Here is a 26760-nt window from a genome sequence, read left to right as displayed (position 1 = left end):
ATTCATCAACACGTCAATTAAAAACACCAAAGCTCTGAACGCGTGCAAACATTAACAGTGGTACGGTTGAAAAAAATATTTTTACTGACATTTTCATTTTAAGTTTCAGGTATCAATAATGGACAATGAAAAAAACAAGAGTTAAAGAAATTCACCTTACGCTGAATATTTGAAGATATTCTTTTTTGAACAAAAGATTATGACAATCGTTATTATCGATCGTACTGTCGAAGAAGAAATAGTGATTATTAAAAAGTCGTATCATCAAATTGATAATGTACGAATACGTTTTTAAAAATCAACATACATGCAGTCTCTCATATACACCAAATCATCCATTAAATGTTTGCGTTATTGCGTTATCCAAGGGTATTTGTTCCCATTAGCTTCTTGCTCCTTTGTAATGCTCATTGTTGCTAGCTTAAAAATTGAATGTGCCTAGCATGGCCTACCTTGTATTACAGTAATTTTTCTTTTAAAGTTGCTGCTTTTACGCGACGATGATCTGGAACTTGTTGTTTTATGCAATGCATAAAACATCAGCTGGGCTAAACAAATTTTGTCAGCTGTTCGCGAAAATTGAAAAATAAGATCAATAAATAAAGAATAAAAAGTGAATGTCTTGCTGATTTGAAAAGGTTCCAGGCATCAGCTATAACGTGATGTGAACCCAGTGACAAAACCTATCATCGTGTCATCCTATTTATTGGTCGTCATAATTCGTCATCCGTAGTACGTTTTTCTTTCGACAGACTAATCACGCCGATACCGTGTGTCTCTGTTTGTAACTTCGCAGGCTACTTTGCTTCAGTTAATTGGCGCGATTCATCGTCACCATCACCCTCTTCAAGTCAACGTCACTCATCCCGCAACTCAACGGAAGTACCAGCACCTTTAGCACCACAACGTCGAGCTCGTATGCATTGCCCCACTCGTCACCCTGGTCGCGCCAACATCAACAACAATAACAATAATAACAACAATCGCACCCCTTCTCATCATAGCGAGTCTGTGATCATCGGTTCAGGACTAGACAGACGTCACAATTGTACCCGTTGTGGGAAGAGTTACAAGAACGCCTATATACTCAAGCGCCATCTACTTTACGAGTGTGGTAAGGCTCCATCGTTCAGCTGTCCTCATTGCGCCTTTAGCTCCAAATATGAGAGAAATCTAAAAGCTCATATCAACCATCGCCATGTGGAGCAAAACGCTCGTGCTTGAGTTAGCATCGAGTAAATTGACAATTTTACGGTTAAGGTTTGATTTAATCTAAAGACAATATTTTGTTGAATTTTTTGTTGGTACTATATCGATATCATTTATGAAAACAAAGAGCTTAAGGTTAAGCTGGTTTTGTGCGCAAAGTTGGTCGGAAAATCTATTTTTTTTTTATTTCACAAAAAGATACTTGGGTTTCTCAAGAATCTAGGACAGAATCTAGAACAAGAATCTAGTATGACAGAAAAAAATTATTCTTTCAATTATGAATTGACATTTTTTAAACTTCCTTGTATTCATTTATTTTTTTTTAATACTTGTGCTTTTTCAACTTCACATCCGTCTATGTGCATTAGAAGATAATAAATCTAATTAAAATTTTAAGTGTAGCTAGCAGAAATTTTCGTAATAGAATGGTTTGACCAGTGTTTCAAATTTCATTGATAATGTATTTATATGTTCATAAGTATGACTCTTCAATATAGGAATGAAATGATGTTCTAATTTTTTTAGCATGCAACTGGTAATTTGATTAAAGCCATTTTTTTAGTTTGTATTAATAGCAGCTTTAAGAATTTTTCGGTTAATCTTTACAATTATGACATGCACATAATATTTGCTATTTTGAAAATTTCTTATTTAAACCAAGAAAAAGCACAATGTATAGAATAAATCTAATCATAATCATCAAAATTACGTGAAAAACGGTATGGAACCTCACAAAATAAGGATGAATACCACAGTATAAGTCGATTAACCTAAAAGTTTTAATTAAGAAATATTTAATTTTGAGTACAAAATCACCTTAAATGAATTTAAAGGAGTGGTAATAATAATTATTTTACGATTTTCCACAGGTTTTTTGCTCCAAACAAGCTGTAAAAGTTATTAGCATTTTACAGAGGTTGCTTTTAGCAATCATTAACGAGACTTGAAAATCTCGAAAACGATGTTCGATGTCAATGTCACCTAATGTAATCGTGTTTTTGAAAGTTTAAATGCTAAAATTCGAGCAAGCTTGTTATGCATTATCTGCGTAAATATTAGTGCCAAATGAGACTAATGATTAGATACGAATCGAATTTTTATCGATTTCACATTTTAACAAGTGCCAATGATACTAAAGCTATACGTACTAACTCATAGCCGAAGTTGGACATTTTTTGTTGTATTTTTGTTTTTTCTTTTGTTCAAAGTTTATGGAAATTGATAATCTATTTATTTTTAGTTTAAACGATAAGTGCCATATTTTTGTTCTTTTTCATTGTACATTTAGGCTTTTAAGGAAAAGTTGAGTTTCTATATAAATTTATTTAAAGAAAGATATGTTAAGCATCTAATGACGAGCTAATACACACACACGCGCTCGCGCATACGCACACACACACACACACACACACACACACACACACACACACACACACACACACACACACACACACATATTTATGAAATTTTTTGATATGTTTTGGATACGACTAAGTTAAATTTTTGAAGGAAAAGAAGATAACACGCTGTGAAAATTTTCAAGTATTTGAAAAATCATAGGATTGGTAGAAATTGCCGTGTTACCAATTGTCAGCCCGCAGGACTAGATAAGATTTCCATCGAATATTAAATAAAGTATATTAAGCATCCATTCCTGTCTATATAACACGGGTAGTGATACTTGATTTGACAATACATTGTAATGTGTCTTTCCGTTGACAAAGTGCTATAAGTTGTTAAAGAATATATTGATGGATCGTACGCATTTAAAAAAAAAAGAAAATATGTAAAAATGTTATATCATTTAACTAACGAAAATGCTTTGCAGGGCTGCTTTACAGTATGCATTTGAATGTATAACTAACGAGAGTGCGTAGAACACGTAATGATAGTTAGATCCATCGTAGGTGACATAAATAATTGTTTGTCGCCGATTGTGGCATGAGCGTGAATTAATGCTAGTATTTGTTGAGTCCTCGTAAATATACTATGGTATGAAGTAAAATTTAAAAAATATGGATAAGCGTGCGCAGCATAGAGACAAATCCGTTGTTGATCCATATACACACTGTTGGCTTATTTTTTAATAAGCTTAAACAAGGTCATGCAGTTATTTTTATAACAATTTTAAATGTACGTAAAACAAGTTGAACCGATAAAAAAAATAAAATAAAACGCGACTATTTTATTTCCGTTAAATTGAAAGAAATGAAACAAAGAAATTATAAATTTCTAGTGATATAAATTTTGGAGGATTTTCCTATAATTTTACTTATTATTAATAATGCCTTGAATCGTGAAGGTTGAGTAAGCAACGAATTTTTTAACTCAGAATTTCACTTCTCATGCTCTCTATATTGTCTAACGAATAATTAAATATAATTTATAGTTCTTAAATGATAAAATTTGTAATAATGGAAAGAAGAGAAATAGTGAGAGCTGGAAATTCACTTAATTTTACTTATATTTAGCAGTGTTAATCATCGTATTTGGATTCATTTTTAACTTTTCTTAATTTTTCGTTTTATTTAGGTCGTATTCGTTTTGCTGTTATTGTTGTCGTTCTTTGAAGTAGAGGGTTGGCCGGTTAATTCTGTCGCAGAATAGATATAGTGCTAAGTGAGGTGATTTTTACACGGTAAAAGATTTTTACTGCGTAAAAATTACCTCACTTAGCACTATATATAATTCTGCGACAGAACCAACCGGCCAACCCTCTACTTCAACGAACGACAACAACAACATAAATAAAACGAAAAATTAAGAGAAATTAAAAATGAATCCGAATACAATGATTAACACTGCTGAATATAATTAAAATTAAGTGAATTTCCAGCTATTTCTCTTCTTTCCATTATTACAAATGTTATCATATAAGAAAACTATAAGGGAATCAAGACAGTATGTTACGTATTAGAATTTATAGTTCTAGTCAAAAATTATTTGTTGCACTATTTATTGATAATCATATTTTTCTTTCCAATAGAATGCTATTTCATAAAACAAAGTTTCTTTTAGGGAAAATATTATTACTTTGATGAAATGACCAGTACAAATATTCATCTTGTGTACGGTACAGTTTTTAATGTATTTTACGTTTAATCAACCTCCTCACGTGAGATTGTGACGCTATATCAAGCAATATTCTCCACGTTACAGAAGTAAGGGCAGAATTCAACAGATTGAATCAAAAAAAATTCTCAATTTCAAATTTTGTATCTTCAAACTAAATCCTGTCGGTGTTTGCAATCAAAATCTTCTTGTGCACTCGTCGAAAGTGTAACTTTCACTTTGAATAATAATCTAATAGAATAAAAAATTTCCTTCGTATTTTCTATTAACAGCAAGTACTCCAACGGAGCTGTTGTATTGGTTGCGCATTTAGTGTAATATATTTCTCTCTTTAGAACTTATATAATCAAATATGATAGTGATTAAGAAACTAGGATTCTATCCTAGTGCGATAATAAAATTAGGTTCCTACCCTAAATGTGAAAAATTTTGATCTGATTTAGTTGAATGACTAGTGAAAATGTTTTACTACGTATCAAAACATTCTTTCTATTTTTGAATGTTTTTGAAAAATCTTCAAGATAGTCTTTGATTGTTTGAATAGTTGAGTATTGAAAATATCACACTAGTAAATGAGAAATCTAATGTGAAAATTTACACTTGAAACTCTAACGTAGACTGCGACTAGAAGAGATATAGACTCATTTTATCTTCTAAAATTATGTCTAGTCTTCTCTGTACCTTTACTATGTGTCTTTTTATAGACATTATAACCGACCTATTTAAAGTTCTAGTTTTTACAAAAAGTAACTCAAAGGTGAGCTTACTTTTACAAACGAATTAGTAGTTTCAAATAGATATATCAAAGGAAAATTGAAGCTCTTCCGTTCTATAATACTATCCAGTTATATTCTGAACTGGTTTATAAATATATTTCAATGGGGGTTATTTGAATCAAAATAATAATAAATTCTTAACTTACACTTCCAATGCAACATGCAAATAAATACGATAAAAAACAATATTTCATTGAATCCTAAAAGCGCTAGCTTGTTCTTCAATGCATTGCTTAATAGTATGATTCTATCTTCTGCTCATGTCTTTGTGCAAATGAAATCGACTCGAAAAATTAAATACTATTGATGTATGAAAAGAAATACTTCTCTTTCAGAATGAATGTTGTTATATCTTCCAAAGTCTTTAAAACTAATTGAAACTCATTCACAATGCAATGTCAAGGATAGCTGAAAACTTCCATTGACAAAGAATACTGAATTCATCAAAAATTTGAAGATCATCAGTTGAACAAACAAAATAGGACACTAGCTTAAAATTTGAACGAAAATTTTCTTATTGCAATAAAATTGATTAACATTTATATGGTGACTATGAATGTTGTTTTCATAAGACGAAAAAATCTAAACTAAATGCCAAAATATGTGCCGATAAAACAATAAAAAGAATTGTGATTGAAATAATTTTCGATGGTTAAACGGATACGACAATTTTTGTGCGAAATCGAAAGTATGCAGCGCAAAGACTGAACAATAGATACGTAAACGGTTATATATTATACATTTTACAGTAGCATAATAAAATATGACACCAGTTACATTTTTCGAAACAAGAAAGTTTTTCAATTCAACGCATGATACTGAATAGTAGTTGTTATTTTGAAAAAAAAAAAACCATTTTTACGATTTATTTTGTAATTATTTCACAGCCGGTTGAACGATGTCTTTAAAGCAAATTATATTATATTTTGCAGCTTTCGTACGATAGAGCATTCGTCGTTGTATAATCAAATATTAAAATAGTCATTTCATTTCTCTTAAAAATATACCAAACAAATGTAAATACGTTATTTTTGCGTATTTTGGTGATAGAATCTTCCGTTGAAAAATATTAAGATCAAAGGGAAATGAATGAATATTTTAGCCTTTATGATCATGATAATAATTAGTATGTAAGTATCTGAAAAAACAATCTAGCGTAACAAATACAAAATTTAGCTATTAAACATAAACAAGGTATATAAATATGAATATTATTTACTGTAGCGTAAAAATGAGAAAAATAATAGAAAAAATACGTCTTAAATGGGGAAAAAGATGTAGCTACTAGACGCGGGTAAAGTGAGAATCTCATAAAGTGTTTAATGAAAATATATTTACTACTATATTCGAAATCTGCATTGTGATGAATTACATTATTTCTACAATTTTTACTTTAAAAATATGTGAAAATTTCTAGTTCATTTTTTCATGTAATGTTAATATTTGTCTGAGTGAAATAAAAATTTAATCACTAAAAAAGTGGATTTCTTCAAAACAAAAATAATTTTTATTTATGACAATTAAATATTTTGTCATTAGATATCCTAACAATCTACATTTTTTTCAATTATTTTATTATGTGCTTTCGTATTATTCTTTATTTCTATTGTTTAGAGTTTTATTTTTTCAGAAAATTACAGGATTTATCTATATATTATGTTAGTTAATACTTTTTTATTAACATATTCATATTGCTTTCAGGTAAATACATTGAGGATTTCTCGAGAAAATCATTGAACAGCAATACAATGAAAAGTTATTAAAAATGATTTGATATATCCATCTATAGTTCCAACAGCAAAAATCTCAACACACCATCACAGATTTCATATTGAAATAAATATATCAATTTTTTTGTACAATTTTTTTTTTATTTTTCAAATTTTCGGTATTTTCTGCATGTAAATATTTTTGAATTGTGAATAATAAATAAATCGACGTATTTTTTTCTCATGTTGAATTAATTAAAGGATCAAATCTTTTCTTATAATAATACAATGACAATCCACCATCAAATATGTCCACAGGTTGGATGCTGCCTATTTTGCCGTTCCAGTCAAAGGACAATCCTGACAGCAGGTACGCATGTACGAACTGTGCCAAAAGCTACAAATGGCGTGAGTCTCTATTAAAACATCGGCGAATCGAATGTGGTAAATTACCAGCCTTTAAATGTGAAATATGCGGCTACCGATTTATGCATAAACACCACTTAATAAAGCATCGCAAGACAATCCATCAAACATCTGTTGCCCAAATAATTGATACAAAGTGACATTAGTGGAATTTTGTAAATAAGCGCGATATTATGTTAATAATTCAAATTATACTATAACATTCCAGCCATGGAAATTTTCTTATCAGTTTGTAAAAACTTTTATAAATAAATGAGCAATGATCAGAAAAACGCTGACTTATTAACTACACCAAAAAGTTACTATGATTTTATATTCTTGTTATTTTTCAAAATCGTTCATTTTTATTTATTAATTAGTATCTTGATTTTCAGTTTTTTATTCCCATATGATAACAATACTTGACAAAGATTCATACCTATAATAAAATAATGCGCTTTACTAATCATCATTTATTTTTCCAGGTTCATTGTGAAGAAATTGGAATATATAAGATTACAATCGAAATCATTGTTAAACATTGGTACACGAAGAGTATAATGATCTTAACAGAAGAATGTTTCTAGAAAAAAATGTATCAGTACATTAGAATAAATGCACTTACAACTATTCAACTTTTATTGATTTATAATAATGTTCATCGTTGATATTTTTGTGTTTTTCAGTGATTGATTTCATTGATCATTGTCATGCGTAGGCAAAATTTTCCTCTGTGTAGTTTCATGCAGAAATTTGACAAAGTTTGTTCAACGTGTATATGAAAAATCATCCATAAATGCTCAATGTGTACCAGAGAATTTCTAATTAGGCTTTACGGGTGTTCTATCAAAAGAATGTCTTTTGGATCTGTAACACAAAATTTGTGGATGAATCTTCAACTGTTGTTTTATTGTCGCATCTATTATTTTGTGCTTTTTTTCTCCAAATTTTTGCTCTTTGTTATACACATTTCAAAGACTTACCTTCGCTATCCTGCCTCTGCGCCACTGACTGGAGGTTGTCTGTTTTTAGAGGACGACTTGGAACTGACTCGCCGGCAGAACTCATTTCAGTGTCCTAAGTGTGCCAAGTCATACTCGTGGCGTACCTCTTTACTTCGTCACCTGCGTGAAGAATGTCGAGTTCTACCTCGGTTCTTTTGTCAGCACTGCGGCAGACGCTTCAAGCGAGCCTATCACTTACGCAGGCATCAAAAATCAAAACGACCTTGTGTCTTCTCTGATTTTGATTCTTTACAATGATTGCAACAAATTGTAACGAAATAATCGTGTCGAAATGAACATTTTTTTTATTTAATTGAAAGATTTTGATTCCAATATTTTTTATAAACAAACATGCAATTTACAGAGAACTATTAAGATAAGTTGTTAAATTAAAAATTTTATTTTTTACTTTACTTTTAATTATTTGAAAAATATAATAGTCATAGGGTGGTGATACACACATACATGTGCATTTGCAACTATTTTGAAAGATAAGAGAAGGTTACAAATTTTGAAGAAAACATATTTTAAAATGAAATTGACAAGGGTGTACCAGCAATAAATGGTGCTCGATAGCTTTTTTATTATATCAAGAATTAGTGATTGAGTTGTTGGGAGAGTGTAGAATGAACTGCTTACCTTTTATTTCCATATTTTGGCCGTTTATGAAAAAAATACAAACTCATTTAAATTAACTTGAAACGGTTAAACTGACTTATTCATTTAAATGCACCATTCTATATGTCTATTATTAAAAAAATATTATTTAAAATATAAAATTAGTCTATGTCATGTTTTCAAATTGGATTTGTATTTGCTTGATTTTCAGATATTTTTCATCACTATAGTATATTTTATAGAACTGTAATTAATGCATGAGCTTCATTTTTACAGGTATCAATTATATCAGTGAAATACAAATTTATTATAATACATAGGTATGTATGGAATTTCTGTATTATTTTTTTTTCAAAATAATACTGTTACTTAAATTGCTGTTAATGCAAAATAATATGAAATTAAGTTACCATCATTTGTAAGAAATTATGGAATAAAATTGGTACAATGGTGGTGGTAAAACTATTCAGTTCTCCCATCGGTTTTTTATTATATTGTTCTATTTTCATATTTCCAATCGAATTTCCCATGCCAAAGTTTTGTACAAAAAGTTGTACCACTATTGTCACAGAAATAGACTGCTTAATTAAACTCAATCGTAGCAAGTATAAACTGAATTAAGCTGTGATAACCTCATGTTGATTAACATTATGGAAATTATGTAAAGATATCACGAAGGACAAGCGTCAAATGATTACGTAACGTAACATTATCTAAACAATAAAACTTAGAATAACCACAATAAATTAAGAATCACTGATTGCTTTAATACATTTCACTCGTTCCTTCAATCAGTGGCTCTCAACATTTAAATATGCAAATCGCACTTTTCTCCTTTTCACTCAACCATTTCCCAGCAAAAAACAAGTAAATAATCGAGCCTTTACAACTGCTATGACAAAAAATCAAAATTAACCAAAAAATATCGTTCTGCTTATTTGTTCAAAGGTCCGAGTGGTGCGTCCACGTCAAAACCATGGGATCGTCCATTCGCTTGTTATCGCTGCGGTAAAACTTACTCGTGGAAAGTATCATTGACGCGGCATTTACGAGAAGAATGTGGCAAACTGCCACAACATGCGTGTACCTACTGCGGTAAGCGGTTCAAACAGCGTAGCAGTTTCCAACGTCACATGTTTACACAGCACCAACTCGAGGCTCGAATCTACGGATGTGACAGTAGGCGTATCTCCCACCGCAAGTGAGTGATGCACCCCTTTTTTCTCCGTTGCTGCGATATTTTTATTTTTTTTTTCAGTTTCTTTTATTTATACCGGTTTCGCTGAATTGTATGAGATTTGTTTACTCTAAGATTACTTTTATTATAACTTATATAGAATATGTAAGTCCCTTGATGTTCATATTTCCATCTGTACCTTGAATAATATTAGAGTTATATGCGGGAATGTTTGATGACAACAAAAATGTAACTAGTTAATGAGAAATATCTTGAACTCCATTGGTTTAAAAAAATAAATAAGTTATGAATATTTTAATTTTTATATCAAATATTTTATTCATGCCAAAAATATTTAAAACTTTAAATCATGACATAGATTTAACTCAAATGTACTTTCATTTCGAAATTGTTTTCAAAGACTTGAAAAAAAATTAAGGTATCCTAGTCTTTGATTGAATTTTGTGCAATATATATTTTCGATAATAGACAGCTTACTTGAAGAAAAAATTAATGTCTAGATCAATGATTACTTGATGTTTGTTAGTGTAATCGGAAATTATTATTATTATATCACAGTTTTACGTAAACATAGAAAATATTTTCAATAATTGATGGATAGGTTAAATTAGGGTGTGAAATGGAAATTACATAAAAATATGTGATCAATCGAACTTATCTATGAGTGAAGTTCTATCATAATTGTACGAGCGCCTCTTCAAAAATGAGCAAATACGTATAATCTCAATTTTTAGTCGACCCGGCCAAATTTCCGTAGTGTTTAAAGTAATAATTCTAAGCAATATCATGCAGTAAAATATATTTCCTACGATGTAATAGTCAATACTAATCAATTTTATACTTCTTTAAAAGAAACGGTGAAAATATTCAAAATGGTATTTTATGGACATATTTAATATATCGAGTGCGCGAAATGCCTCCGTCTACCGTTCTTTTTCTTCAAGCTTGTTTGGTTAGATGAAGTAAAAATTATACACAAAGTGAAGTGCCAATTCAACTAATGCGTATTTATTTTAAGCTCTGAAACAGACGTATCGGTCTTTTTAACCAATTAATTTAAGACACACAGACTTTACACTACAGTTGTAAAAAATAAGCCCCTTAATATGACCGATCTGATACTGTTGACAGATTTCATATACAATCTGTGCAAAGAGAGAAAGAGAGAAAGAGAGTCTTATTGGCTTGAGTCCTGCCAGATAAGTGAGTGCCGTTACCACTAGCATCTCTACTCTTCACCTTATACCCCCGTCACTTTTTTTTGTTATTTCCACTTTTCTTTTGCTCTCATCGACGCTTTTCCTGCCTTTCCATCCTTCCTTCTTTATGCTCCTACTCCCGGTCCCGCAAGGCCGCGGGCGTGACCCATTGTTGACTTAGCTCAAAGATGGCATTTCTCACCTTTGCCTCTGCTGATCTAACACTCCTCGCGTCTGCCGTTCTCTTTGCAAGCGTCACCCGCGCGCGAAGTTAACAATATGGTTAAACCAATGTTGACCATACGAATGTGTTACGAACATGTTTTACTTGCTCTCCCTACTCACCTCCATACGCTCAATCGTTAGAAATTGGCAACATTACACACACATGTCTAGCATTCTCGAACGACGATGATACTTGATTAATTTTCATCTTTGACAGATGGTGTATTTTCTTTCTCCTCATTTATGTTAAATTTCATAATTGCGCGCACGCATTTTTAAACTATTGGCAATATCTTCATATGTCACTACAATTCTTTCCGTATGATTTTCATCGTACTTAATGTATACAAACAACATTACTTCATAGTTTACTTAAACTTAATATCACTGTCACTCAAACCCATACATTTCATAGTAAATTTTACTTGTTTTTTTTCACTCATTCTCTAATAATACATCCATGCATCCTTCTCTTCAGCATCGTCTTTCATTTGCGTTTCGCTCTTTTTCGCATTCAAACGAAGATCGCCGCACACAGTCTGCCATAAGCGAAACAGGCAAAGCTGCTGAGAGTGTCCCGAAAACATTTTAGACCGAATAACCGTCACAAAGTTTGAAGCTTCAAGTTCGTAACATTGTGGAAATTGAACCAGGTCAACTAAAAGTCGAGACTTAATATATTTGATCGCAAGGAAGATGCTCATAATACATTTTTTTATTTTTTGGTAAAACAGACTCAAGGACATCTGTTAATAATTATGTTCACAGAATCGTCATTAGGACTACCAGTCAACTTAATGACGACGACAAAACGGTTTCCATGCTATAAATGTGGAAAAAACTACTCAATCAAGAGTACTTCGGACAGACGTCTGCGTTTCAAATGTGGTAAACCTTTGCTATTTATCCCATTTGCAATATTTGTTTTTGTCAATCGACTAATTGCACTAAAAATTTTAAATATGTTCATTAAATACCATTGTGTATATATTTATGTTGTTTAGGATGATACGATTTTGACGAAAATTCTAAATATTGAGACGAATGTTTCGTTTGGTATTTAATTTTACATTATATTGATCTGAAGCGTAGAATGAATGAATGACATGCATTTAATCAACATATAAATTTTACTTCAACTGAATATTTTAGGTAGATTAAATCTAAAATTAATTTATATTAGAATTTGTGAGTTAGCATTCAAAGGAAATTAGAATAGCTTTATTAATAAATAATTTATATTCTAAGGTTTAAGGTAATATGTTGAGGGAATCTAAGAAAGATTTACTTATCTTTTTTAAAAATTATAGTCTTAATGAAATGTATAAGATATAACGCTGAAAGAAGTCGGGCAACGGAGAAAAATAAATGTTATCTCAGCATCCTTGAAGTAACAAATAGGATATGAGTAAAGTAAATATTGAATTACATGAATAAGTTTAATGCAGACAAATTTTGATAATTCATAATCAAGGGGATATATTCAGAACACTATAGCAAAATTGGTTAAACTATTTTTGCTATTTGTTTTTTGTCACAACTTGTTCTTGTAATTATCTAGAATTCTGGAGTTAAACTCGGAATTGGTCTATAAGATATTAAGTTAGAATGTAAAGAATGACCAATGACGTCTGGTTTTCAATTCTTAATTATTAAGCATTTGAAAAATGGATGTTCAAAATTAGTTACAGAAAATTGTAAATAACATGAAAATGTTAAGTTTTGTAAAAAGTAATAAATTTAAGAATTAATTTAGGTGAGGGCAGTGGATTCAAACATTGCAAAGATAGAGTATAAAATACCAATACTTTCTTACACATGTATCTAACTTTATTTTTAGATACGACGCGTTCGAGACGAGATTCGAAGCGCACTTGCTTTCCCGAGGGTGCGTAAATCGACTCCTCACGTACGGAGTGTCAAAAAAAAAACTTAATTATCTCAGTGCTTTATAAGGGACATCATAAATACTTACACACTCTTGTTCAATCATTGTACACGTTTTATTCTATTTTTGTGTCGTCAAATAATGTTGTTGAGCGTCCCAATCATCACCGAATTTTTCTCTAAGAAAATATTTATACAATCACATTATGTTCTTTATATTAGGTAGTAATATTTAACACCCTATATCGAAGAATAAATAAATTATTTTTAATAAAGAACAAATTTTAAATACTTTAAGCGATTCAATTTAATTGAATATAATTCCTGAAGATACTACAAATGAAGATTCAATCTCTGAAGATGCTACCGATGAAGATTCTGCTTCTCATATTTGAAAATATTTTACACTTTGAAGAAAATTTGTAAAGACCGCGATTGCTCTGCCTGTGACCAAGTTTTTGAAGATTCAAGTTCTTTAAAAATTCAATGAAGATCATAATTGATAAGAATGTTACTGTCAATGTCTTCTACTAACATGTTATATATTTTTTAGGTAATCTAAAATTCAATGACGTATTTGTACCATAATAACATCTGGAAATTAAAAAAAATCATCAATTACATTGAAGATAAAAATCAACTTTCTCAAGATTTCGAAAAGTATTTGGAACAGTTCACAGAAGAAAAAGCAAAATCGACGGAGAAGAATTCAAAATGCATATTTTTTCATAATGTTATTAAAATTACAAAATAAATAAAATATTTTATTAACTCTTCTTCTCATTTATTTATACTCTTATACGAGATAATAATCAAATTATTTCGCAGCACTTAAAATTTGGAAATCATCAACTGAAGATTTTAAGTCTAATAAGCTTTATGGATATTATATAATGAACCTTTCATTTTTAACATGTTTTTAATTTTTTTTTATTCTTATTTACGATAACTTTCTACATATTGCTTTTATTATTCGCTTGTAAGATATTTTATTATGAAGAGAATTGAATTGGTGAGTTGCTATAGAACATTTTCATGAATTTGAAACAAAAAGTTATCGATCCGTCCTTTAAATATTTTTCAAACATTGTTGATAAACATAGTACATCCCTATTTTTTATTTTTATGTTTTTGCAAATATTTTTATTCAATTACAAATTGAACGATAACTATTTTCTTTTAAGAATAAAGAATAGTTCAAAACAAATATTCTAATAGCTCACTACGTATTTTATTTGGCAACTTATCACTGCGGACTCCCTCTTGTACATTAATTGTCCTCAATTATATTAACTTAGTAGAAAAACGATCAAATTTGAATTATTGAAATAAATAACCTTCCGAATTTCTACTAGGTATTTCAATACGTATCTATTTGAAAAAAATTCACTTCCTCAAGTAATATCAATCATTCTGTTTCTTACTCCGCAGGTTCGTCGGTGAAAGAACGGCTGGTCTGTGTAAAGTGCGGCAGAACTTATGGCAGCCCGACTACTCTCAAAAGACATCTCGATATCGAGTGTGGTAAAGAGGCAAAGTTCATATGCCACCTTTGCGGTAGGGCTATCAAACAAAAGTCGAATTTTCTTCGACACTATAATAATATACATAAACTTAGACATCAATACAATAAACCTTGTAAAATTTAGATATAATAGTAAAAGCAAGGCGTTAAAAGTTAATAATCGGTAGAACGCAGTCATTAAGCTCAACTAATATTAAAGAATTCAGGAAGGACACTTAAAAAAAAATCTGTTGATGAGTTACGTATACATTGGCTACCAAGATTACTTAAGAGATTGTAGAATCTGAACGATCTTAAGCATTTGACTAAGTTTAGACCTGACAATTATGCATAAAGATGTTGAGCTTTCACGAATAGGCTCATTTAACGATTCTTGACGAAGTGAACTTACTCGGTCATTTCCGACGTAAATTCGGTGCAGAGAATGCTTACAAATGTACGGAATTTTCCTACGTCGAAGGAGTGATATAACAATCGTTGGCTCCCGCTTTAGCTACCTCATGAGGTGCCTCCGATGGTGAGAGCGTTTTCTTTAACGAACGTGAAATGGCCACAATCGGTGTCGCAACGATTTAAAGCTGCTCACGTCGACTAAGTACGATCCATCTGGATAATCGGTGTAGATAATGTCGCGGCTATTGAGCGCTTCTTTTTGTTGACTAAGGAGTATCGGAGATGTGGTCAGGGACACAGCTCGATGAAAAGCGAGAGCTCTGCGACGTAATGAGTCGCTACGTAATGTATGTACACACGCACGCACCTTTCATTCAAGCACGGTAATTCAAATTGAGCAACTAGAGTTACAAACTCAATCTCGTTTAATAACTATTTATTTCAATAATTTAAGATAACAGCTTATTTACCTCAAATCATATTTAGGTTAATGCTATTGTTCTGCTTTTCTACTCAAAAGATTCAATTATTATATGCGTATGAAATGTGTTCTCATAAATTGATCGTGCAAGTACAAAATATTTTTATTTATCTAAATAATGAATTTAATGGTACTAAACTTAATGTAGTAGTGTACCTGTACATATAGATAATAAGAAAAATTGTTTGTCAAAGACAGTGAGGTATAGTAGTTTATAGCTTCTAAAAATTAGAAAAGGCATTTGATTAAAAGTTTATAATTAGTCTTTGATTTTAATTTGACTTCAACACGAGTTTAGAAATAGTACTGTTGTTATTCATTTCGACAAATGAATACTTTTAAATGTTGATGAACTAATTCTATAGTACTATTTGAAGAATCTGAATAAAAGTATCGCTACTTGCATTATCATGATTTAATTCTTAGAAAAAAATGTACTGCTGTTATTCGAGATTTCGGAGAAAAAATTGAAAACTATGAAATTTAATGTTAATGCATATATTTTTATATATAATGTTTTGAAAATTCTTGAATTATCTTTTTATTGATTACATTAAATATCCATAAAAAGAGAAATACTATTTATATAAAGTAGATTCTAAAAATCCTATTGACGATAAGAACTTTATTTTAACAATAGAATTATGATTAAATGTTTAACAGAATGTACAAAAATCAACACATTAACAATACTTTCTTTTTATTTTTTTAGTATTACAAGTAGAACTTAACGTAATCTATTGCACAAATACCTGTTGAAAATTATTTTATAATTGATATGTGCAGGGAACTGTAAATATAAATATCTGCTTTTATTCTATTATTGTTACAATACGTTTATCGTATATTAGGTAGTATAATGATTTAGGTATAATTAAAACCTCAATATTCAAGACACAACTGCTTTATACAAATGAATAAATGTGGACAAAGTATTATGTTCACATTATCAATTCAAATACATTAGGTAGTAAAATGATTTAAGTATAATTGAAATTCAATATTCAAGACACAACTTTCCTATATAAATGAATAAATGTGGACAAAGTATTATGTTCACATTATCAATTCAAATAAATGTAAACTCTCTTACATATAATAATCTAGTTTAGGTATTATTCATTAGTCATGATTAGGAACCTCTTGATTTTTAATGGCAGATAGAATCTTCGATACTCAATTATATTTAATAACTCGGATTATAATCAACTTCTGATTCCTAAACATATATTTATATTGCAATATCCGGTAAATTTCAGGAACTGGTTATTGACGTTTTCATAAATATTTCTATTTAATATTTTTTTTATTTGGCCAAGTCTTCGTATAACTGTCATTGCGTTATAGAAATAGTAAATATATATATTTCATTATATAGTGCCTTCGCCTGTCAATGTATGTTATAGATATTTTATGTCATATTAATTAGCTATTCCCACTTACAAATCTATAAGTACACTGCTATGTATCCATTTTTAGCTGTATAATAAAATCTGTTATTCGAAGTAAATTGTCAATAAGGTCATCAACACCATATTGAAGACAATTCCTCCACTCACGAAGATAATACCAGCAACCCACCAAAATTTTTATAGATTGTTCACAGTAACGATAATTCTGTTATTTTATCCATCAAATTCAGAATTATCATTAAGTACATTTTATTTGATTATTTTATTTTTATTTATAACTCAAATCATCACTGAAGACTTAAGTATGTACTAAGAAGAATATTTCAACTAAGTTTATTTATATTTTTAAAAGTGTATTCGGATTCATTTTATTTTATTTAAAATTTTGATTTTGTTTTGTTTATCGTTATTATTTAAATATCATTTTTCAATGATATTGAGTTATAAGTTTATATTACTCATTAGATCGAATAATGTATGTGTTTCTAATTAACTATTTATACTGCATATTCATTTAAAAATTGTATTTTGCTTCTATTATATTGACATTTTTAACGAATTTCTGATCGAATCTATGCTAAGTGATAAAGTTATTTTTAGAAGTTTTGCATTCTTAATTAATCATAGCGACGCTATTGCGATTTTCAGAAATTTTTGTATTGATATTTGATATCTCATGTACCCTTGTTTCGTTATTAATCGATCTCTTATTACTCGATTTTTGAGTCAATAACTTGAGGTCAGTAAGATATCAGTTGACGTTTCGTTTACGGATTTGCCAACCTCTTCAGAATTTTATTGGAAGCCAAATATCAAGAGATATAAAATATGAAAACATATTTAAATGATAATTTCACGTACTTACAAATAAGAACTCTGAATGGCACCATCTTCTCAGAACAATTGTTGGCTGTCGATTAAATATTATTCGCTCTGAAGAGGTTGGTAAGCCCGCTAACAAAACGCCAAATGATGTCTAACTAAACTCAATTTAATGCCTCCAAAATCGAGTAAAAGGGGAACAAAATAATTTTATTTGTGGTAAGATAACTTTAAGGTCATCTGTTAACAATTATGTTCACAGAATTGTCGTCAGGACTGCAAGCCAATTCAATAATGACGACAAAACGGTTTCCTTGCTATAAATGTGGGAAAAACTACGCAACCAAGGGTACGTTGGACAGACATCAGCGTTTCGAATGTGGTAAACCTAAGTTATTTGAATGTTCCATTTGCAATAAATCATTTCACCAATTGAGTAATTGCACTCGACATATTAAATCTATTCATAAAAAACCATTTTGAATATTTGCGTTGTTTGTTTTAAAGGATTATAAAATGTATACGATTATTACATGTATATGATTATTACATTATAGAAAGTTATATTCTATTGGATGAAGTTGTTTAAGATTAAATTTCAAGATTACATCTTATTCGAGAATTCCGAAAATTGAAATGTTTGGTTTGGTTTTTAATTTTACATTATATTGATTCGAAGCGTAGAATGAATGAATGAAGTGCATTTAATCAATATATAAATTTTACTTCAACTGAATATTTTAGGTAGATTAAATCTAAAATTAATTTATATTAGAATTTGTGAGTTAGTATTCAAAGGAACAGAATAGCCTTATTAACAAGTAATTTTCATTCTAACGTTTAAGGTAATATATTGAGGGTATCTAAGAAAGATTTATTTATCTTTTTTGAAAATTATAGTCTTAAAGAAATGTATAAGATATAACGCTGAAGGAAGTCGGGCAACGGAGAAAGATAAATGTTATCTCAGCATCATTGAAGTAACAAATAGGATATGAATAAAGTAAATATTGAATTACATGAATAAGTTTAAAGCAGACAAATTTTGATAATTTACAATCAAAGGCATATTTTCTGAACACATAGCGAAATTGGTTAAACTACTTTTGCTATTCATTTTTTGTCACAACTTGTTCTTGCAATTATCTAGAATTCTGGAGTTAAACTCGGAATTGGTCTATAAGATATTAAGTTAAAATGTAAAGATTGAGGAAGTGTGTGCTAGTGATGGCACACCTGAACATTGATCGCTAAAAGTACAATGTAAAGATTGATGAATGACATTTGGTTTTCATTTCTCAACTATTAAGCATTTAAAAATGAACATTCAAAGTTGGTTACGGAAAATTGTAAATAACATGAAAGCGTTAAGTTTTGTAAAAAGCAATAAATTTAAGAATTAATTTAGGTGAGGGCAGTGGATTCAAACATTGCAAAGATCAAGTTTAAAATACCATTAGTTTCTTACATATATATCTAACTTTATTTTTAGATACGACGCGTTCGAGACGAAATTCGAGTCCTCACGTACGGAGGGACGAAAAAAAACTTAATTATATCCGTGCTTTGTAACGGATATTACAAATACTTACACATTCTTGTTCAATCATTGTACACATTTTTATGTCGTCAAGTAATGTTGTTGAGTGTCATATTCATCATTGAATCTATCTGTAAGAAGATATTTATAGAATCACATTGTATTCTTTATAATAAGTAATAATATTGAACACCGTATATCGAAGATTAAATAAATCATTTTAAATAAAGAACAAGTTTTAAATAAGGTAATCGATTTAATTTAATCGAATATTATTCCTGAAGATGCCATCAATGAAGATCCTACTTCTCGTATTTGAAGATATTTCATACCTTGAAGAACCTGTGACGAAGTTTTAGGAGACTTAAGTTGTCTACAAATTCAATGAAATTGATAATTGTCAAGAATGTTACTGTTAATGATAAGAACATTGAAAAAATTATTTCGAGTTTACGAGTTTACCTATTAATCACAACCAATTTAATAATTGTCACTCATTCAGCCCACTATGGTTCGCAAGATTTGAAATGAGATTACAAAAATTAAAGACGATTCGTCATTGCTTTTGGATTGGACCTCTCCATAATGGTCAGTATGGTTCTCTTATATACTTAGCTGCGCAATATCTAGCTGCTAGGCATTAAAGGAATGCTGTTAGATCCTTATTGAGGAGTTTAATCAAACAGTGAGAACGAAACGCCTTTAATTTTTGAAGTCTCATTTCGAATTTCACGAATTATAGTGGGCTAAATGAATAACAATTATCAAATAGGTAGTAATTCTTAGCTGAGCTCATAAAACCGAAATAATTTTTTTAAATTTGTTACTAATAATTAAGATAAGCGTCATAACTTTATTTTTTGTTACTGTTAATGTCTTCTACTAACATGTTATTTATTTTATAGGTAATCAAAAATTCAATGACGTATTCGTACCGTAATAACATCAGGAAATAAAAAAAATCATCAATAATATTTGAAGATAAAAATCAACTTTCTCAAGATTTCGAAAAGTATTTGGGACAGTTCACAGAAGAAAAAGCAAAATCGACGGAGAAGAATTCAAAATACATATTTTTTCATAACGTTGTTAAAATTACGAAATGAATAAAATACTTTGTTAACTCTTTTTCTCATTTATTTATACTCTTATACGAGATAATAATCGTATTATTTCGCAGCACTTCAAATTTGCAAATCATCAACTGAAGATTTTAATAGTCTCTTTAATAAGCTTTATGGATATTATATAATGAACCTTTTCATTTTTAACGTGTTTTTAATTTTTTTTATTCTTATTTACCATAACTTTCTACATATTGGTTTTGTTATTCGCTTGTAAGATATTTTATTATGAAGAGAATTAAATTGGTGAGTTGCTATAGAACATTTTCATGAATTTGAAACAAAAAGTTATCGATCCATCCTTTAAATATTTTTCAAAAATTATTGATAAACGTAGTACATTCCTATTTTTTATTTTTCTATTGTTGCAAATATTTTTATTAAATTACAGAGTGAGCGATAACTATTTTTAAAAATAAAGAATAGATCAAAATATATATTTTAATAGCTCACAACTCATTACTGCGGACTCCTTTTTGTATTTTAATTGTCCTCAACTATATTAACTTAAAAAAAAATAATCAAATTTGAATTATTGAAATAAATAATTTTCCGTATTTTAAATAAACACGTATTTACTCGAAAAGCAAAATTCACTTCCTCAATTAATCTCAACCCTTCTGTTTTCTACTCCGCAGGTTCGTCGCAACGAATGTGGACCTGCCAAAAATGCAGCAAAATTTATAAAAGCAAGAGTAGTCTTGCCAGACATATAAGATATGAGTGTGGCAAAGATCCACAGTTCTCCTGCGAATTTTGTCCTAAGGCTTTTAAACAAGCAGATAATTTTAAACGTCACTACATCCTACGACATTTGAAGCCAAATAAATTTAAATAAGTTTAGAATCTATTTTTGAGGTCTGTTCAAAAAGTATCGCGAATTTTGAATTTCCGCGGGCTACGTAAATTTGATTTTTTATTTTTTTGTAGCGTTATATTGGTACTCATGTCCCTTACTTATGCTGACAAGGTTGGCCATTTTGAATGTTTAGTTAATTTTTGACAGCTGTTATGCTTGGATGTGTTTTGGCTCGTCTTCGATTTTTGCCTATTCTAAAAAATAGATCAAAGCATCTGTATGAAATGTTGTGTGAAAAACAAAATAAATTGCGCGGACACATTTCGAATGTTGACTGTAGCATATGGTGAAGCTACCTTTGACCAAATCAACGTTTATCGGCGGTACAAAATGTTCTCGGAGGGCCGAGAAGATGTGAACGACGAACAACGTGCCGGACGCCCGAGCACGTCAACAACAGACGAAAACATTGATAAAGTGAAGAAAATAGTATTGGCCAAACGTCGAATCACCGTTAGAGAAATTTCTGAGGATCTAAACATATCGATTGGCTCATGCCATTCGATTTTAACCAATGATTTGGGCATGAGTCGAGTCGCCGCGAAATTCGTGCAGGAGATGTTGGACTCGGACCGTGACGATCTACATGTACTCCAGAGGATCATTACTAGTGATGAATCATGGGTTTATAGTTATTATGTGGAATCCAAAGCTCAATCATCCCAATGAAAGCTGCCGCATGAGCCAAGACCGAACAAAGCGCGCCGCGTTCGGTCAAACGTGAAGGTTTTGCTCAAAGTTTTCTTCGATTACAGGAGCGTGATGTATCATGAGTTCTTGCCACAGGGTAGTACGGTCAATAAGGAATATTACCTGCAAGTTATGCGCAATTTGCACGAAGCAATCCGCCAGAAACGTCCGGATTTGTGGAAGAACAAAAACTGGCTTTTGCACCATGATAACGCCTCTGCTCACACATCGTTGCTTGTGCGCGAATATTTGGCCAAAAACAACACAGTAATGGTGCCGCAACTACCGTATTCCCCAGACGTGGTCCCCTGTGACTTTTTCCTGTTCCCAAAACTGAAGAGGCCCATGAAAGGACGACGCTACGCTACGATTGAAGAGATAAAGATTGCATCGAAGGAGGAGCTGAACAAGATCACAAATAATGATTTTTTTAAGTGCTTCGAGGATTGGAAAAAACGTTGGCACAAGTGCATTATATCCAAGGGGGATCACTTTGAAAGAGATAAAATAAATATTCATGAATAAATAAATAATGTTCGAAAACATACAAAATTCGCGATACTTTTTGAACAGACCCCGTATTTGAAAAATTCAACGTAATAGCTCATTTATCTTCATACAGGCTTAGGTAAATTTTATTGTTTTTATGTATTACTCGAAAAATTAATTCAGATTTCAGTTTTTTAATTTTTGTTTCGACTCATTGATTGAGTATGGAGTGTTTTCTTACAAACTGAGCGTGCAAGTACAAATTATTGTGTATAACATGAATCAATCTAAATGTAAGAACTAACTCTAGAGAAAAAACTTTTAAATCAAAATTCATTACATCTCGTAAACGCTTCGTTGAATAGAATACATTCCCAACCTGTGTAGTACTTTATTTCTTTTGATTTTTCAAATATGTCACAATTACATGAAAACTTCATTGCAAGTAGTACACGTCAAAATAACAGTTGAAAGTCTAACAGGAGTAGTCCATTTTATGTCCACCTTTCTTTTGTATACTCGTATTACTATGACGTACTAAGTTTGACGTATGCTATGAATTTTTGCAATGGACTTTTCATGTAAGTGTAACATTTTTGAAAAATTAAAAGAAATAAGTACTGAAAAGTCTGGGAACGTAGCCAGCGAAACGTTTACGAGATATGATGAGCTTTTATTTATGTTTTTTCTCCAGGATTGGCTCTCGCATTAGGATTGATTGATTACATATATATATTGAGATTGAATATGAATTATAATGTAAATTATTGTGATTTATTTAAAAAATCGATCGAATTGTACTAAATTTAATATGTTAGTAACTATACCTATGGATAATAAGAATTCTTGTTTTCCAAAGTGACTGAGATAGAATTTGTAGCAGCCTAAAGTTTCTACATATTAGGAAAGTCATTTGTTCAAATAATGTAAAAGTTTTTATTTATTTTTTGGTTTCAACGTGACTTTTGTCCTACTGTATAAGTTAATTTTTGGCATTCATTCTAACAAACGATTCCTTGTGTATATGAACTAATTTTATGTTACTATTTGAAAAATCTAAATGATCGTATAAAACGATATAACTCTGAAAACATATGCTGCTGTTATAAGAAATTTTAGGAAAAAATTTTTAAATTATGATTGTTAAATATTATATATTTTTTTATATAATGATGTTTTATAGTATCTTGCAGTTTGATTTTAATCATCACGTTAATTATTCAAAAAGCAGTAATACTATTTAAATAATGCAAAATTTTTAAAATTCTATTGACAATCAAAACTTTAATTTAATAATACAATTATGATTAAATGTTTAGCAGAATGTACAAAAATTAACATGTTAAGATTATTTTTTTATTATTTTAGTACTACGCATAGCACTTAATGTAATTTATTACTTAAATGTCTGTTGAAAAGTATTTTGAGATTATTAGTTTAAGTATTAATTATAAATTATGATTATAAAACTTTTGATTTTTAATGGCAAATAGAATCCGCGGTTCTCAATTATATTTAATAATTCCGATTGTAATCATCTTCTGATTTTTGTACATATATTTATGTTGAAGCATCCGGTAAATTTCAGAAAATGGTTATCGTCGTTTCTGTAAATATTTCTATTTAATATCATTTGAATTTGTCCAAGTCTTCGTTTAGCTGTCATTGTGTTGGTTGAAATAATTTGTGGACATATTTCGGTATATAGTGCCTTCGCCTGTCAATGTATGTCAGATAATTTCAGTCATTAGCATCATTCTGTAATTAGCATAATCTCAAATTATATAGTAATCAGGATTTTTCATTTAATGTATTTACAATCGTAATATTTACAATTTAAAGGGAAATTAATATTCCCCGTTCATTAATCTATAAGTGCGCTACTATGTATCGATTTTTATCTAAATAATAAAATATGTTATTCGAAGTAAATTATTAACAAGATTATCAACTCCATATTGAAGACAACGCCTCCACTCACGAAGATAATTCCAGCAACCTATCACAATTTTTTATAGATTTTTCTTACTAAAAATAATTATGCTATTTTATTCATAAAATTCAGAATTATCATTGAATGTGTTTTATTTGCATATTTTATTTTTAATTTCATCTCAAATCATCACTGAAGATTTAAGTATGTACTAAGAAGAATATTTCGACAGAGTTTATTTTTATTTTTAAAAGTATATTCGGATTCATTTTATTTTATTTAAAAAAATTATTTTTGTTTTGTTTATCGTTATTATTTAAAATATTACGTGTCAATGATATTGAGTTGTAAGTTATTTAATTTTCAAATCAAATAATGTATTTGTTTCAAATTAACTCTTTCTAGTATACACTCATTTTGAAATCGTATTTTGCTTCTGTTGTATTGAAATTTTGAACAAATTTCTAATCGAAGCTATGCTACTGATAAAGTTATTTTCAGAAGTTTGGCAATTAATCATAGCGACACTATTGCGATTTTCAGAAATTTTTGTATTGATATTTGATATCTCATGTACCCTTGTTTCTTTATTAATCGATCTCTTACTACTCGATTTTTGAGTCCATAACTTGAGGTCAGTTAGACATCAGTTGATTTGTATCGATTGCAATTTGTCAACATGTTTAGAATTTTATTAGAAGCTAAACAATAAGAGATATAAAATGTGAAAACATATTTGAATAATATCCCACATGCTTACAAATAAGCACTAGAAATGTCTTGTCAAAACAGTTGTTGGCTGCCGATTGAATATAATTGATTTAGCATCAATAAACAGAAAGATATCAGAAGATTAGTTGCGATTATAATCCAATAATCTGTATTTTTCAGAAAAGGAAACATATAATTTAGATAAATCGAGCGAATTCTATTCAGTCGACAGCCATCAACTATGCTGAAAAGACGGTGCCAGTCACTTTGCTTATTTGCAAGAAGGTGGATCACCTTCATACATGATTTTATTTGTATATCTATTGTTGTTTAATTTACAATAAAGTTCTGAAGAAGTTGGTTAGTCCACCAACGAAACGTTAACTGATGTTTAACTGATTTCATTTTAATGCCTCCGAAATCGAGTAAAAGGGAAACTAAATAATTTTATATTTGGTAAAATAAGTTCAAGGTCATCTGTTAACAATTATGTTCACAGAACTGTCGTCAGGACTGCAAGCCAACTCAATAATGACGATAAAACGGTTTCCATGCTATAAATGTGGGAAAAACTACTCAACCAAGGGTACGTTGGACAGACATCTGCGTTTTGAATGTGGTAAACCTTAGTTATTTCACTGTTCCATTTGCAATAAGTGCTTCCATCAATTGACTCATTGCACTTGATTTATTAAATATGTCCATTAAACACTATTTTGAATATTTGCGCTGTTTGTTTTAAAGGATTATGAAATGTATACGAATTGAATATTATATTATAGGAAATTCTATTCTATTAGACGAGGTCGTTTAGGATCATGCGTTTTTTTTTTCGAAAACTAAAAATTGTGGTTGTTGTTTGGTTCGATTTTTAATTTTATATTATATTGATTCGAAGTGTGGAACGAATGAATGAATGCAGTGCATTTTAATCAACTTAAGCATTTTATTTTAATTGTATATTTTAGATGATTTCAATTAAGAAAAATATATATTACAACTTTTAAACTAACATTCAGAGGAACTGAAAAAAGCTTTATTGCTAAAAAATGTATATTTTAAGGGTTGAGGTAATATTTTGAGAGAATACAAGAACGCATTATTTAATAATATGATATCTAAATAATAGTCTTGTAGAAATGTCTAAGAAATTTTATAAGCATGAATTGTACTATATAATTAAAATGATGGAAATATATGTTGAATTGATGGCGCGGTCAAATAAGATTGACTTGTAGTTACCGATAAAATGCTATTGCATTATATCCGTATAAATACCATTGTTTTATGACTGTACATACGTGCTTCTTCGTGAAGAAGTGCAATAAAGCGTCATTACAAATATTTTTAAGTTACTTAAATACATTTTTAAATATCTAAATATTTATTTTTTATATTCAAAAGACTAAAGGACCAAAAATTGATTTGCTCCTTACATTTTATAAATAAATAATAGAAAAAATGTCTTAATAAAGCTTA

General features: G+C 29.8%; 2 protein-coding genes across 14 annotated transcripts in view; both read left to right on the top strand.

The window, feature by feature from the left end:
• The window catches only part of LOC131666881 (longitudinals lacking protein), a 140016-nt gene that overhangs the window by 96635 nt on the left and 16621 nt on the right, over positions 1 to 26760 (top strand). Inside the window, exon 7 of one of the 13 annotated variants that reach the window (XM_058939934.1) lies at positions 8204 to 8448. The exons of 11 other annotated variants lie outside the window; for them this stretch is intronic. In XM_058939934.1, coding sequence (XP_058795917.1) covers positions 8204 to 8433 — 230 coding nt within the window. In that variant the 3' untranslated portion in view covers positions 8434 to 8448. Of the gene's footprint in view, positions 1 to 796; positions 1240 to 8203; positions 8449 to 26760 lie in introns of those variants that run through there. One more of the 13 variants, XM_058939903.1, reaches the window with a different exon arrangement.
• Positions 8523 to 21452, top strand: LOC131666889 (zinc finger protein 85-like). Its single transcript, XM_058939949.1, has 4 exons — positions 8523 to 9113; positions 9742 to 9994; positions 12184 to 12303; positions 21238 to 21452. Exons 2-4 carry the CDS (start codon positions 9871 to 9873, stop codon positions 21435 to 21437), a joined length of 444 nt encoding a protein of 147 aa, XP_058795932.1. The 5' UTR covers positions 8523 to 9113; positions 9742 to 9870; the 3' UTR covers positions 21438 to 21452.

Source organism: Phymastichus coffea, unplaced genomic scaffold (assembly GCF_024137745.1).
Source record: "Phymastichus coffea isolate CEN01 unplaced genomic scaffold, Cenicafe_Pcof_1.1 PCOF00062, whole genome shotgun sequence".
Taxonomy (NCBI): domain Eukaryota; kingdom Metazoa; phylum Arthropoda; class Insecta; order Hymenoptera; family Eulophidae; genus Phymastichus; species Phymastichus coffea.
The sequence above is the reverse complement of the archived record's forward strand: the minus strand, read 5'-3'. Positions and strand labels throughout refer to the sequence as shown.